Below are 12875 nucleotides of genomic sequence, written 5' to 3'. Positions count from 1 at the left end.
GGCCTGTGGCAAAACTTTGATAACTCCTGGAACACAAAAGCAAAAAGTCAACAAAATTTTTTTCAACTATCACCACACCCTTAAAAGAATGGTAGCAAATATTTCCTTTTCATAAATGAAAAAATGCAGGCACAAAGATGAAGTGACATGATTAAGGTTATAGTGAGTTGCATCAGTGGGAGTAAAAAATTATAGCATAGTGTCTTGAGCATTTCCCAAGCTATCTCCTACCAGACAGGAATCCAGCCACTGCAGGATATCAAGTGATATTCCCGCCCACGTAAGCATGTCACAAAGAGACTTCAATGTACTAGCGACGAGGCAGGGAGGTGTTGCAAGGAAGCAGACAGAGGGCTCTAGCAGCGTGAACACAGAAAATAGCTACATAGAAAAAAAAATTCCCAGACATACAAACTCTTCAAAACAGATAGTGATCTTTAATTTAAGACAGAGTCAGTTTATTCATGGAGAAAACAGTGGCAGAACACCCCTGGGGCTTGGAATTTCATTCTAACAATTAAAATTGCATTTAAAAGGCTGACAGAGAAGAGTTTGGAGTCCTGAAGAAAACGTGTTTTTAAAAAAAACCTGCTGTTTCCTTTACTTGGATTAAATATATTTACCTCTTGGGCAAGAAAGATAGCTACTGATTAATTTCCTTTTTTGGAGGATAAGATTTGCAGTTTCACTGTTTGGTGGGTGCACTTGAAAAAACCAGAACAGGAGTGCAGAGATGGAAGGGAAATTCAAAGCATAATCTAAAGAGGTAAAAAAAAAATGGGATGAAGAATGGTACAGGGTCAGATTTTTCTCAGTGGTTCCTGGATGGAATGGGTGAATCTCTCTCCAACAATTAATATTCATCTAAACCTGTGGCATCTGGAAGTCCCACAGACATGAAAATTCATCTGTGCCATCGTCATTAGAAATAATGGCAGAGGACTAGCCGTGAAGGCTATGTCCATGGACAACTGCTGCAAGTTAGGCCAAGTTCAAGTTTATGAGTTTGTAAGAAGAATGTATTATGTGTCAAGTCTTATGGGATAAGAACAAGTGAGCTCATCATAAAAGTGATAAACCAGGATTTTTTTCCCAAAAGGTTTTCATAGCCCTTGTGCAATCAATGACGTACTGGTCTCTGTTTCTTGTTTTTTTTTCTAGTGAAAGGTTCACACAATCCTTCCAGATGAAATTCATGACAATACAAATTGTGACTGTTAATTATAGGACCTGCCTAAGTGTCTGGGTTGCCCAAATTTCAACTGTTAGGGTTCATCCTGGGGCGCTTTGCTTCGTTATTTTTATCATCAAGATGGCAAGAACTTTCGCTCGTGGTCTCAGTTTCTTTGTCCTTCCAGTCTTGGCCAGTGGCCAGCACCTGCCGCACCGTCATGTTAACCCGAGCTCTTTGCAGATAGTTGGCACACACCTGCCAGTCCTCCACAGAACAGGGCTCTGCAACTGAACCTGCAGGTAAGGCATCTGGGAGTGGTACCTCCAGGCAATGAGGCAGGCTTGTCCCATCAAAATTTGGGAGGACTCTTGGGACAGCGTGATTCAACAGACGACTGAATCCTGACATCACCATGATGTCTCCACTATGCATAAACATGGCTGTGGGGACTTCATCTCTTTTGAGGCCACCCAGAAGAAAGATGGCAGACTGCCCAAAGCTATAAAAAAGTACAGGAAAAGCAATAATGAATTCTGACTGTTGGTGGCAAAGCTATTCCTAATTAGCTATGCTATTACAATTGACCTTAATTTGGATCATTCCCTAATTTAATTCTGCACTTTTCTACTCCAACTACTCCACAAACTGTGTCAACATCCTGCCCTGTTGGCTTAAAGCCCCTTATCAGGGTTGTCCAAAACTCAGTATACAGTATACGTCACAAACTGGTCTATGCAAGCATCTTCGATAACCCTTAGGATGCACCAAAACCCATCAATACCACAATAAAAATCAACACCCTGATAAATCGCTAAATTATAAATTTTTAAATGACTGAATTATATTATTTGCTAGAATATTTTTATTGATGTCCAAGTATTTTAACAAAGATTGTTAAAATATTTTATTATTCTTATTTTTTCACTTTAGGCATAATTAGTTAAGTTTAAGGTACAAGCAATTATATTTTAAGTTCTCTTCTAGCACTAATACATACTGAAAAATCTGAACAAATCTCTACTGTCTGAGGACTGGCCTATTTAAGTTCAGAAAGGCTGCCTACAGGGTGATGACCATCTTCACAGAGAGGGTGTGGTCTCTCTCAGTTGAAGCAACAGCCACACAAATAAATTCACATATTCTTGACTTACTACAGTAAATGAAAAATAACCACTTTACACAGATTGAAACCTAATTTTTAGGGACACTAGGATAGCGGCCTGTTACTTTTCAATCAGCTTACACTAAGAGGTTGGAAAGCTCTGTGTTTTATGCCATGCTACTGTCATAGAGCCCTGGCACTATATCTCAGTCACAAGAATCAGCCCTAATGCAGTTTAAAGACAGCTTAGTAACTGTACAGTGGTCATCTCTCCAACAAGCCTGAGAGAAACTCATTTCACTTATGCCTAGAACTCCAGAGGTCTTGAGAGAAAAGACCATTAAGGAGTTAAACATTAAACACTATTTAATAACCTGGATGCTCAGATTAAACAAGCTTTAGACAAAAAGGATAATCACAAACCTCCTTCTTCAGATCAATTACCTAAAGGACAAGAGAGGCTTGGTGTGATCTAGCTCTGATCTGTCAACATGGATCCCCAGTGTGGAGTCTAATCGATAGTAATTGAGTATTCCAGCCTCAGCTTGGAAGTCCTGAAATCCACATGCAGCAGCCACTTGTTCTGAGAGGTAAGCCAGGTCTGGGGGGAAAGGCGTGTAGTGATCAGCTGAATATGTCTTTGATAGAAACAGAGGGAAGGAAAAAAAAAAGACAAAAAAACTTAGGAAAAAAGAAAGTTGTTGCATTTTATCAGTTAGCGCTGTCAAACAATCTATGCCAGTATTAATATTCTTACAGGTCACTCCCTGGCTAACGTGCTTGTACTCTGATGTGACTGGTTCTTAAAGGCAGTTCAAACACCACAGTTTGTTAGTTTTTGGTTTCTCAGCTTGTGAAAAAAAGCTATGTAACTGCAGTCATGTATTTGACTGGGCAGCAAGCTTACAAGCAATAGCTCAAAATCTACTTTGCATTTTGGCTACTGGATTATTATTATTATAGGGGAGATACCTTTAAATATTTTCTTCCCCTAAGCTGCCTCTGAATTGATACCACTAAGCAACCTACCACTTCCAGCACTAATGATTCCTCATATCCTTTTTTTCTTAAAAATCTAAATCCCTATCATGCCCTCTCTTGTCATAAGATCTTTGTGACTTGACAATTCAGGAATCTGCCAACATTGTAATTTTGATAAAAACTTCAACATCATAGTTTGCTCTGCAGAGATAAGGCTAAAGCCTACCTTGGTTAAGTATATCTATAGCCTCCTGAGAGATTGCTGTCTTGATAGGGATCTCCTTCCCTTTCACCCCTCTTTACTAGCCAACTCCAAATATGATTGGGAAGCCCATTTTTATCTCAGGTCTTTACTAGTCCCCAAACATCTGTTACCAGGCTGCTGGCAGGTTAGACAGAGTAACAGCTTTGGCCTCAATGTATTTAGGTCAATAGCACATGTTTCTAAAAGCAGGTAAAATGACTTCAATATGCTTTTGGATCTTTTCTTTTAATCTTGCTAGTGGCTCAAGAAGATGCTTTTCTAAAACATTCTACCATTTGTCAAACTTGGTCTAATAATGACTGACATTTACATAGCACCATAAAGCCATTCTCATTTGATCCTTACCATCCTGTGAGATAGAAAATAGAAGTAGTATTATCCTTTTTATTATTATTTCATTATTATCCTTTTTAACAGATGAATAAGCTGAGGCTTGGGTAATTGAGATGATTAGTCCAAGGTTACCCCGCTAATAAGTAGCAGAGATAGGACTTGAATCCAGCACTTATGACTCCACACCTAGCACTCTTTCCATTAAACCAGACTCTACCCTTTTACCCAGCAGAGACAATGAAAGGGACTGAAGTTGCTTTTCTCAAGTCTCTGACTTCAGATGTTCCAGAACAGGGAGACATTTCAGCCATGACTTTATCTTCTTATTCACAACAGTACTGAAGAAAAGATTCTTGCCTAAGGAAAATCTGCTTTTCCCCTTCTTTCTAAGAGATCTTGGATTAGGTGAGGCCACAAGGGGATTTAGAAAGAGCTTAATAAGCTCCTCAACAGTGCAGGTTCTGCTATTTAAGATGCCTCTGCTAGAGCAACTCTTATCAACGTGGTCCTTTTCCTCACCCAACCTGAACTTCCACCGCCGTGTGGGCTTATTCTTTTCATTCCTCTGTCCACTCCTTAACAGTCTCTTGGCAATTCCTCTTCTTATTTCCTAATGAATACAAATTTCCAGAACTTTGAGGAGGGGATTAGTGTGATCTTTAGCTAAAAAGAAATTACCAGGTTCTTCCTCCAAACATGAAATATGTGATAGCTTCTAAGTAGTTAAAATCCCTGTGAAGAAGGGCTGTATGGTTGGTATTTTCTAAATGGCACCTAGCACACTACAGAGCATTTGATAAATGTGGAAAAGGAATCTGGATTAACTAAAAGGACCTGAGACTAAAGAGCTTCAGAGAAACATTGGCTGGTGGAGAAAGAGGAGGGTCCACAGCTATACTCTACAATCTTCTTCCTATGGTCAGCTCTCAGAATACCTCCTATTTGGCAGCAAACACAGAGTGGCACTGTGCTCGTGGATAAAGAGGACAGAGTTTTCTCAAACATAAGCCTATATGTGAGAAGAAGCCAGTGTCTGGAAAAAAAATTTATTTGCTAATCTACAACTTTACTAGCAGTGGTACATCCTTTCTTATCACCTTGTCCATGTTATGTGAAAGCGGCACAAGGGATATTTTGAATGCCACTTGTTCTGGTAATTAAACACAAGAAAATTATAAAAAAAGGAACTCCTTATGGACAAGGTAAGGGCCGATAAATAAGTCAACAAATATTTATTGAACACATATCCTATGTGCCGGGAATTAAAGGAAAAAGCAAAAACAGTCTCTGTCTTTAAAAAGATTACAATCTAATAGGGAACACATTATGTATACAAATAAGTACATACAAGACAAGAGAATAGATAGAAGAGAAGGCACTAATAGCTAGGGTGACCAGGAAAGGCCTCCTACAGAAGTGGTAGTAAAGCTTAATGTTGAAAGAAAAGAGAGATTCTAAGAATCAGAGATGATGAGGGAGAGCATTCCAGGCATGGGAAATAGCAAGTGAAAAGGCACAGAGATGGGAGATAAGAAGAGATAAGAAAAGATAAGAAGGTGCTAGGGTGGGAAGGACTTTAACTGCCAAGCAGAGGACTTTCAATTTGATCCTGGAGGCAACAGGGACTGGACTTTGAGTAGAGAAGGTTAGACCTAAGCTTTAGAAAAAACCCTTGATCCACTGTGTGGAGGATGGTGTGGAGTGGGGAGGGACCTAAGACTGGAGGAACAATGAAAAGGCTATTGTAATAGTCCGGACATGTGGTGATGCAGACCTGCACCAAAGTGGAGGTTTTGTAAGCCAAGAAATATTGTGATGGTCAATATGACAAGACTGCCAACAGAATGGACACGTGGGGAGAGTATAAGGGTGTGAGGATGACACTGAGGATCCTGGGTGTCTGGGAGGACAGTAGTGTCCTTGAGAGTAAAGGGAAAGTGCAGCAGAGGAGTGGGTTAAGAGGGAAAGATTATCAAGATAAGGTCAAAATGGATAAATGATTTAGACATAAAGGGTGATATCATAAGTAAATTAAAGGAGTATGGAAAAATGTAGTGCTTAGATCTATGGTTAAGGGAAGAGTTTAACAAGAGATAGAGAATATCACAGGATGTAAAATGGATAATTTTGATTACATGAAATTAAAAAGAAACTTTTGCATAAATAAAACAAATGTGGTCAAAATTAGAAGGAAAACAGAAAACTGGGAAAATTTTTACAGCAAGTTTCTCTGATAAAGGCCTTATTTCTCAAACATATAGGGAACTGAGGCAAATTTATAAAAATAAGGCCATTTCTCAGTTGATAAATGACCAAAGGATAATGAATAGGCAATCTTCAGAAAAAATTAAATTTATCAATAGGCAAATGAAAAAAATGCCCTAAATCACTTTTGATTAGAGACATGCAAATTAAATAACTTTGAGATACCACCTCACACCTATCAGAGTGGCTAACACGATAGAAAAAGAAAATGAAAATGCCGGAGGGGATATAGAAAAATCCAGACAGTAATGCACTGTTGATAAGAGTTGTGAACTAGTACAACCTTCTGGAGAACCATTAGGAACTATGTCCAAAAGGCTATAAAGCTGTGCATACCCTTTGATCCAGCAATACCACTACAAGCTCTGTATTCCAAAGAGATCAAAGAAAAGGGAGAAGGACCTATATACGTACAAAAATATTTATAGCAGCTCTTTTTGAGATGGCAAAAAGAAATGGAAATTGAGGGGATTCCCATTAATTGGGGAATGGCTGAACAAGTTGTATATGATTGTGATAGAATAGTATTGTCCTAAGCAGGATGATTTCAGAAAAACCTGAGAAAATTTATATGAACTTATGCAAAGTGAGGTGAGCATAAGCAGGAGAACACTGTGAACCATAACAGCAATATTGTGAGGATGATCAACTGTCAAAGACTTGGCTGCTCTGATCAAGACAACGACCCCCGACAATTCCAAAGAACCTATAATGAAAATGCTATCCATCTCCTGAGAGAGAACAGATACACTCTGAATGCAGATTAAAGCATACTTTTTAAACTTTTTATTGTTTAGTTTGTGTTTTCTTTTGCAACATGGCTAATATGGAAATATGTTTTGCATGAAAAAAAAGAGGGAAAGAAAATTAATTCTCTTTTGGAGACGTTGAGTTTGATTTGCCTAAAGGACATTCGGTTTGAAACGTCCAGTCGGCAGTTGTTGATGCAGGACCACAGCTCAAGAGAGACGAGGGCTGAACATACAGATCTGGGAATCATGTGCATACAGGGAATGACTGAGCCTATGGGAGTTGATAAGATCACGAAGGTAAAAAGCACAGAGGGAAAAGGGAAGAGGACAGAACCTTACTTTGGGAGATGCCCACCATTAGTATATGTAATATGGTTGAAGAACCAGTAAAGGGGACTGAGGAGTAGATGAGCAGAAAGGGAACCAAGAGAAAGCAGTGTCACAAAAAGCAAGATGAAAGAGCATCCAGGAGAAGAAGGTGGTCAACTACATCAAATGATGCAGTAAGAATCAGAAGAATCAGTACTGAGTTTGGCCATTAGATTTAGCAATTAAGAGATTGCCGGTAAGTGCGGAGAAAACAGTTTCAGTTGAAAGATGAAATTTGAATCCAGATTGCAGAGGGCTGAAAAAGAGTGACAAGAGCAGAAGCAGAAGTAGTTACTGTAAGGGTAGGTGAATGGCACAGTGGATAGAGTAAGGAAGTCCTGAGTTCAAATCTAGCCTAATTGTATGATCCTGGGCAAGTGACTTGACCTTCGTCTGTCCAGTTTCTTTACTTGTAAAATAAGGATAACAGCACCTACCTCCCAGGAGGTTAACAAATGTATATTGATTGATTGCTGAGGAAAAAGTTAGAGAATATTTACAAAGCACTTTACAAACCTTAAAGTACTATATAAATGCTAGCTATTATTATTGGTGTAGATACTAAACTTTTTCATCCTTAGCTGAGAAGGGGAGGAAAACATAAGATGGTAGCTAGTGGGAAAAGAAGGAGCTATTAACCAATAAACATTTATTAAGTGCCTACTATGTGTCAGGAACTGTACTAAACATTGGGGATATTAAAAAAAAAAAAGCAAAGGACAGTCCTTGCCTCAAGGAGCTTACAATCTAATGGGACAAAACAAGCAAACAAATATATACAAAGCAAGTGCTATTCAGGATTAATAGGAAACAATAAAGAGAAGGCACTAGCATTAAGAGGGGTTGGGGAAGGCTTCCTGTAAAAGATGGGATTTTAGTTGAAACTTAAAGGAAGTCAGGTAGTTGGAACTGTGGAGGGAGAGTATTCCAGGCATGGGACAGCCAGATAAAATGCCTGAAGCTGAAAGATGGAGTATCTTGTTCATGGAATTGCAAAGAGGAAAGTGTCCCTGGATCAAAGAATAAGGTGGAATAAGGTATAAGAAGACTGGAAAGGTGGGAGAGGGTGAGGTTATGAAGGGCTCTGAATACCAAACAAGAGCATTTTGTACTTGCTCCTGGAGGCAACAGGGAGCCAATGGAATTCATTGAGTAGAGAGGTGACCTGGCTGGACCTGCACTTTAAGACAATTATTTTGGTAGCTGAATGGAGGACGGTCGGGAGTACAGAGAGGCCTGAGGCAGACAGATGTACCAGCAGGCACTTGCAACAGTCCAAGTGTGAGGTGATGTGGGCCTGTACCAGGGTGATGGCAATGTCAGAAGAGGATCTTATGACTGTTATTTTTTTTTAAAAGATGGGGAGACTTGAACAAATTTGTTGGCAGTTGGGAAGAAAGAAATCAGTACGTAGGGAGAGATCGAAAATTAGAAAGATGGGAACGATAGTGGAAGCAATCTGCTGAAGATGGGAAGGGATGAAATCAAGGCTAAGTGGAGAAGTATTAGTCTTAGCAAGGAGAAAGGCTGCTTCTTCATCAGAGACTGGTGTGAAGGAAACAGTAGAGGAATTCGATATGAGAAGGGCAGAAGTCAAATATTCTCAATTTTTTGGTGACATACGACATATTGAGAGGTTGGGTTATGAGGGTGTCAATGAAAGGCTTGAGGAGAAAAGGAAAGGTTTGGAATAGCTGCTATGGTCAGCAGAATAGAAAATTACTTAGGGAGGAAAGACTGCCTTGTCCAGTTGAGGCTAGATAACATGAATTTATAAGTGGGCTCAGTTATAATGGTTTTATTACTTCTTTCAGGTCTATTCAGCAGCATGAATAGAATAAAAAGACGAAGATGGTTGGGGTTTGGCAAGGTGTGATAGGAAAAGGTGATAAACAATTCAAGAGTGGATGACAGTGTTCATGGAGGGGTCAAAGTTAGCCAAAGCAGAAGTAATAGCCTGGGAAAGTAATAGGGAATAGATGAACTGAAAGTTATGGTGAGGAAGAATAGGTTTAAGAGGAGTAAGGCATAGGGAGAGATGGAAACATTATGACTGGATTAAAGAATTTCAGAGTTCTTAACATGAAGTGGAACACTTGTGGGTGATGGCAAAATCAAGGGTATGATCATTCTTGTGTGTAGCTGAGGTGGAGTGGAGGAAAAGGTCATGGGAACTGAGTAGATTAAGTAACTGGGAAGTTGGGGTATTTGAAGGTACCTCAATATGTATGTTAGAAGTTCCCTAGTAGAAGAGCAAGAATTGGGGGTGGAAAGGAAGATTGTGAGTGAAGCAGGGAACTCCTTGAGAAAGGAGGGAAAATGTCCTGGGGGTTAGATATAATGGTCACGAGGATTTGGACTATGTAATAAATTAAGATTGCGTCATCCTCAAAAGAGGAGAGATTGCTGATTGATGGTGACAGAAGGAAAGCATAGAAGTGGCAATAGGAAGCAAGGAGTGTTTTTACTTCCTCTGACTCAGGAGTATTTTAAATCATTCTAACCCATGGGGACCAGTGAGTCAAGGGATGTGAGAGTCTAGCCAGCACTAGAAAGGGATGCAGTGTCATCTGGAGAGAGTCAGGTCTCAGTGAGTGCCAACAGATGGATGGAACAAGAGAGGAAGTGGTTTAAAATAAAAGTAATTTATTAACTATAGAGTAAGAATTCCAAAGACTACAGCAGAAGGGGCAAGTAAATCTGAAGTGATACTGGGGTGAAGGGCTCAGCATCATTGGGATGTGGCGAGTAATAGAGAGTGGAAGTATACTACAAATGGGGAGTGAGGCTAGAGAGGTTATCTGTGGATAGCAAAGGTCTGTTGAGAAAGGCAGGTGCCTAGAAGACTCAAGGCCAGCTCTCAAAGTCTTGGCTCAGCCTTCAACTGCACAGCCTCATGGTAGGTGGTACAGTCATTAATACAAATTGCAAATGCTCACTAAATACTAAATGAAGGCAAGCCAACAGCCAATGTTCCAAACCTCATCCTCTTTCCTCAAAGCCCAACTCTAATGCTACATCCCTCATAGATGATCTTATCTCCTATTTCACTAAGAGTAGGTCTGTCTTTGGTGATCTCTCTTGTCCCTTCCTGCTTTTTTCCACTTCCGATCATTCCTTTTAGTCATTTCTCTTCCTTTCCCAAACACTTAAGTAAAGGTGTCTCCAAAGGCTCTTGTCCTTATTACTTTTTCTATATTCTATCCCTTGCAATGTTATTCACTTGCATGGGTCTAACTATCATTTTCTATCCAGATGACCCCTAAATCTACACATGCAAGCTCAGATTTCTCCCTTGTGTCATATCTCCAATTACATGCTGGACCTTCTTTTTGCATATTCTACTGGTACTTCAAACTCAACAATATTTAAAACTAAACTCAAAATTTCCCACCTAAGCCCACCCTGCCCCCCAAATTTCCTATTTCTTTTGGTGGTACCATCACTTCCCTGGTTATTTAGGCTTGATATCTCAGTTGCCTTTGACTGTCCCCTCTCCCTTGATCCCACATCTAATCAGTTGCCAAATTCTATCAATTCTTCCTCCATAACATCTCTTACACGTATTCTCTCCTCTTCAAACACATTGACACCATCTTCTCTCAACTTCTTATCACTTCTCACTAGTACTACTGCAGTAGATTCATCATTGGTTTCTCTTTTAGTCTCTTTTTCCTCCAACCCATTCTTCACCTAGCTGCCAAAAGGTCTGAAGGTCTGACTGTATGTGACAGTCCCCTGCTCAACAACTTTCAGTGATTCCTCCCAACAAAATCAAGTAGAAACTTCTTAGCATGGTATTTAAGGACTCCACAACCCAATTTCAACCTTTCTAGCCCTACTAAACTTTAATCCCTTTCATGTACTCTACATTCTTGTTGAACTGCACTACCAACTATTTTCCACTCTTAATCTTGCCCTCTGCTTCTACTTCCATGAATTTCTGCAGCTATCCCCGTGCAGGAAATGTATCTTCTCCAGAGCTGTTTGTTGAGAGTCCTTTTCTGTCAAAACCAGGCTCAAATGCTAACCCCTTCATGAAGTTTTCCCTGATCTCGACAGCTGAAAATGGTCTTTCCTACCTCAATTTTCTTATATCACTTTGTCTAGAACATTTTTAATTCTTATCATATTCCACCTCATATCACAATTACCTGTGTACATGTTTTATTTTTCCTATTAGATTATAAACTCCCTGAGGACAAGAAGTAGTTTTAAAAAACTGCATTGCATATATATAGTAAGCACTTAATAATTATTTGTTAAAACACTGCTCTTGAAAAAGTAGAGAAGTAAAATTCATAACACAGACTTCTAACAGAGAAAGCTCTGAAAATTTCTGAAAAAGACAAGATATAAGTGAAGGATAACTACTTTCTCTTGATATATTATTCACTTCTCCTTGAGAAACTTTAAGAGAGATATTAAGAGGAAATAAAAGAAAAAGATCCACCATCAAATCTGATAACTAAGTCTACTAAGGAGATTGAATCACTTAAACCGGAAAAGCATGAAACTAGAAAAGATCAGAATTGGCAAAAAAAAAAAAAAAAAAAAAATTTTTTTTAATACCTTATTGTCCCAGTTGTAATGGTAGCCCAGGGTCACCCAACGTAGTTTTTCTAGTAAACTTCGAGGTCTCTTTTTGTTCACATCTTTATTTCTAAAAAGATTGAAGAGAAAAAAGAGTTTATTAAATTCAAGTTGCAACAATAGTGACATTGTATAGCTCCTTTGATCTCAGTGCCCAGATATTGTTTAGTGCTAAGTACCGTTACCCACAGCAGCAGAGGAGGAAACAAGCAGAGATCAAACTATATGACTAATATGACAATGACAGCCGGTGGAACAGTTGAAACTGGCTCTTGCCATTTCTGATACCAAGTTTTTGCTTTAAATTCCTTTGTTAAGAGAGCTCAACCTTAAAGAAGAAAGGGCAACTCTTTAAAATGCCTCAATAAGGCTAAAATGAGGCTGAGTATAGTTACAGTTATCCAAAACTAAAAGCACTGTGGGTAAATGGAAACTTGGTTAATACAGTATTTCCATTTCAGCTTTGCTAAAAGGAAGGTATAACTTAATCACAGCTATCACAAACAAATAACTTTGGCAAACTACAGTAAGCAGTAATTAAAAAAAAAAAAAGCTGGTTTACCACATCTTTTTTTGCACTGACTAATGGAGCTTGGATAATTGAGACTTAGACAATAATTAAAGCTTTACTCTAATTGATTTGGTTTCTGATATTCCCTCTTTCAAACCATAGGAGGTTTCTGTAAAACAGAAAGGTACTTTTTTCTACAATTGTATCTTATCTGGCCAAATCTAAGGGTACAGTTATACCATCTTTAGGGGGAGGAAGCTTGTCTGGTTTGGCAAATCTTTAAATACACAAATCAATCGAAACAAATTTATTAAGTGCCTACTGTGTGCCAAGTGTGTAAGATCTATGAACCAAGGTAAGCTAGTTTTGGTCAAACAGGAGATAGAAAGATTAAACATGGACATCTTGGGTGTCAATGAACTTAAATGGATGAATTTAATTCAGGTGATCACCAGCATCAGTCCATACAAGTCTTTCCCGGTTTTTCTGAAGTCTGCCTGCTTATCATTTCTTATAGCACAATAGTATTC

At 39.0% G+C, this 12875-nt stretch overlaps 1 protein-coding gene across 1 annotated transcript in view; it reads right to left on the bottom strand.

Moving 5' to 3' along the window:
- Positions 1-417: 417 nt before the first annotated feature.
- ALKBH1 (alkB homolog 1, histone H2A dioxygenase) overlaps positions 418-12875 on the bottom strand; it is a 37945-nt gene continuing 25487 nt past the window's right edge. The window contains exons 4-6 of the mRNA XM_027844719.1: positions 11814-11904; positions 2721-2914; positions 418-1673 (exon numbers count right to left, since the gene is read on the bottom strand). Coding sequence (XP_027700520.1) covers positions 1259-1673; positions 2721-2914; positions 11814-11904 — 700 coding nt within the window. The 3' untranslated portion in view covers positions 418-1258. The remainder of the gene's footprint in view (positions 1674-2720; positions 2915-11813; positions 11905-12875) is intronic.

This window comes from Vombatus ursinus, unplaced genomic scaffold, assembly GCF_900497805.2.
Source record: "Vombatus ursinus unplaced genomic scaffold, bare-nosed wombat genome assembly UNPS02014945.1, whole genome shotgun sequence".
Lineage (NCBI taxonomy): Eukaryota > Metazoa > Chordata > Mammalia > Diprotodontia > Vombatidae > Vombatus > Vombatus ursinus.
Note: the sequence above shows the minus strand (reverse complement) of the source record. Positions and strands in the feature narration are given on the sequence as shown.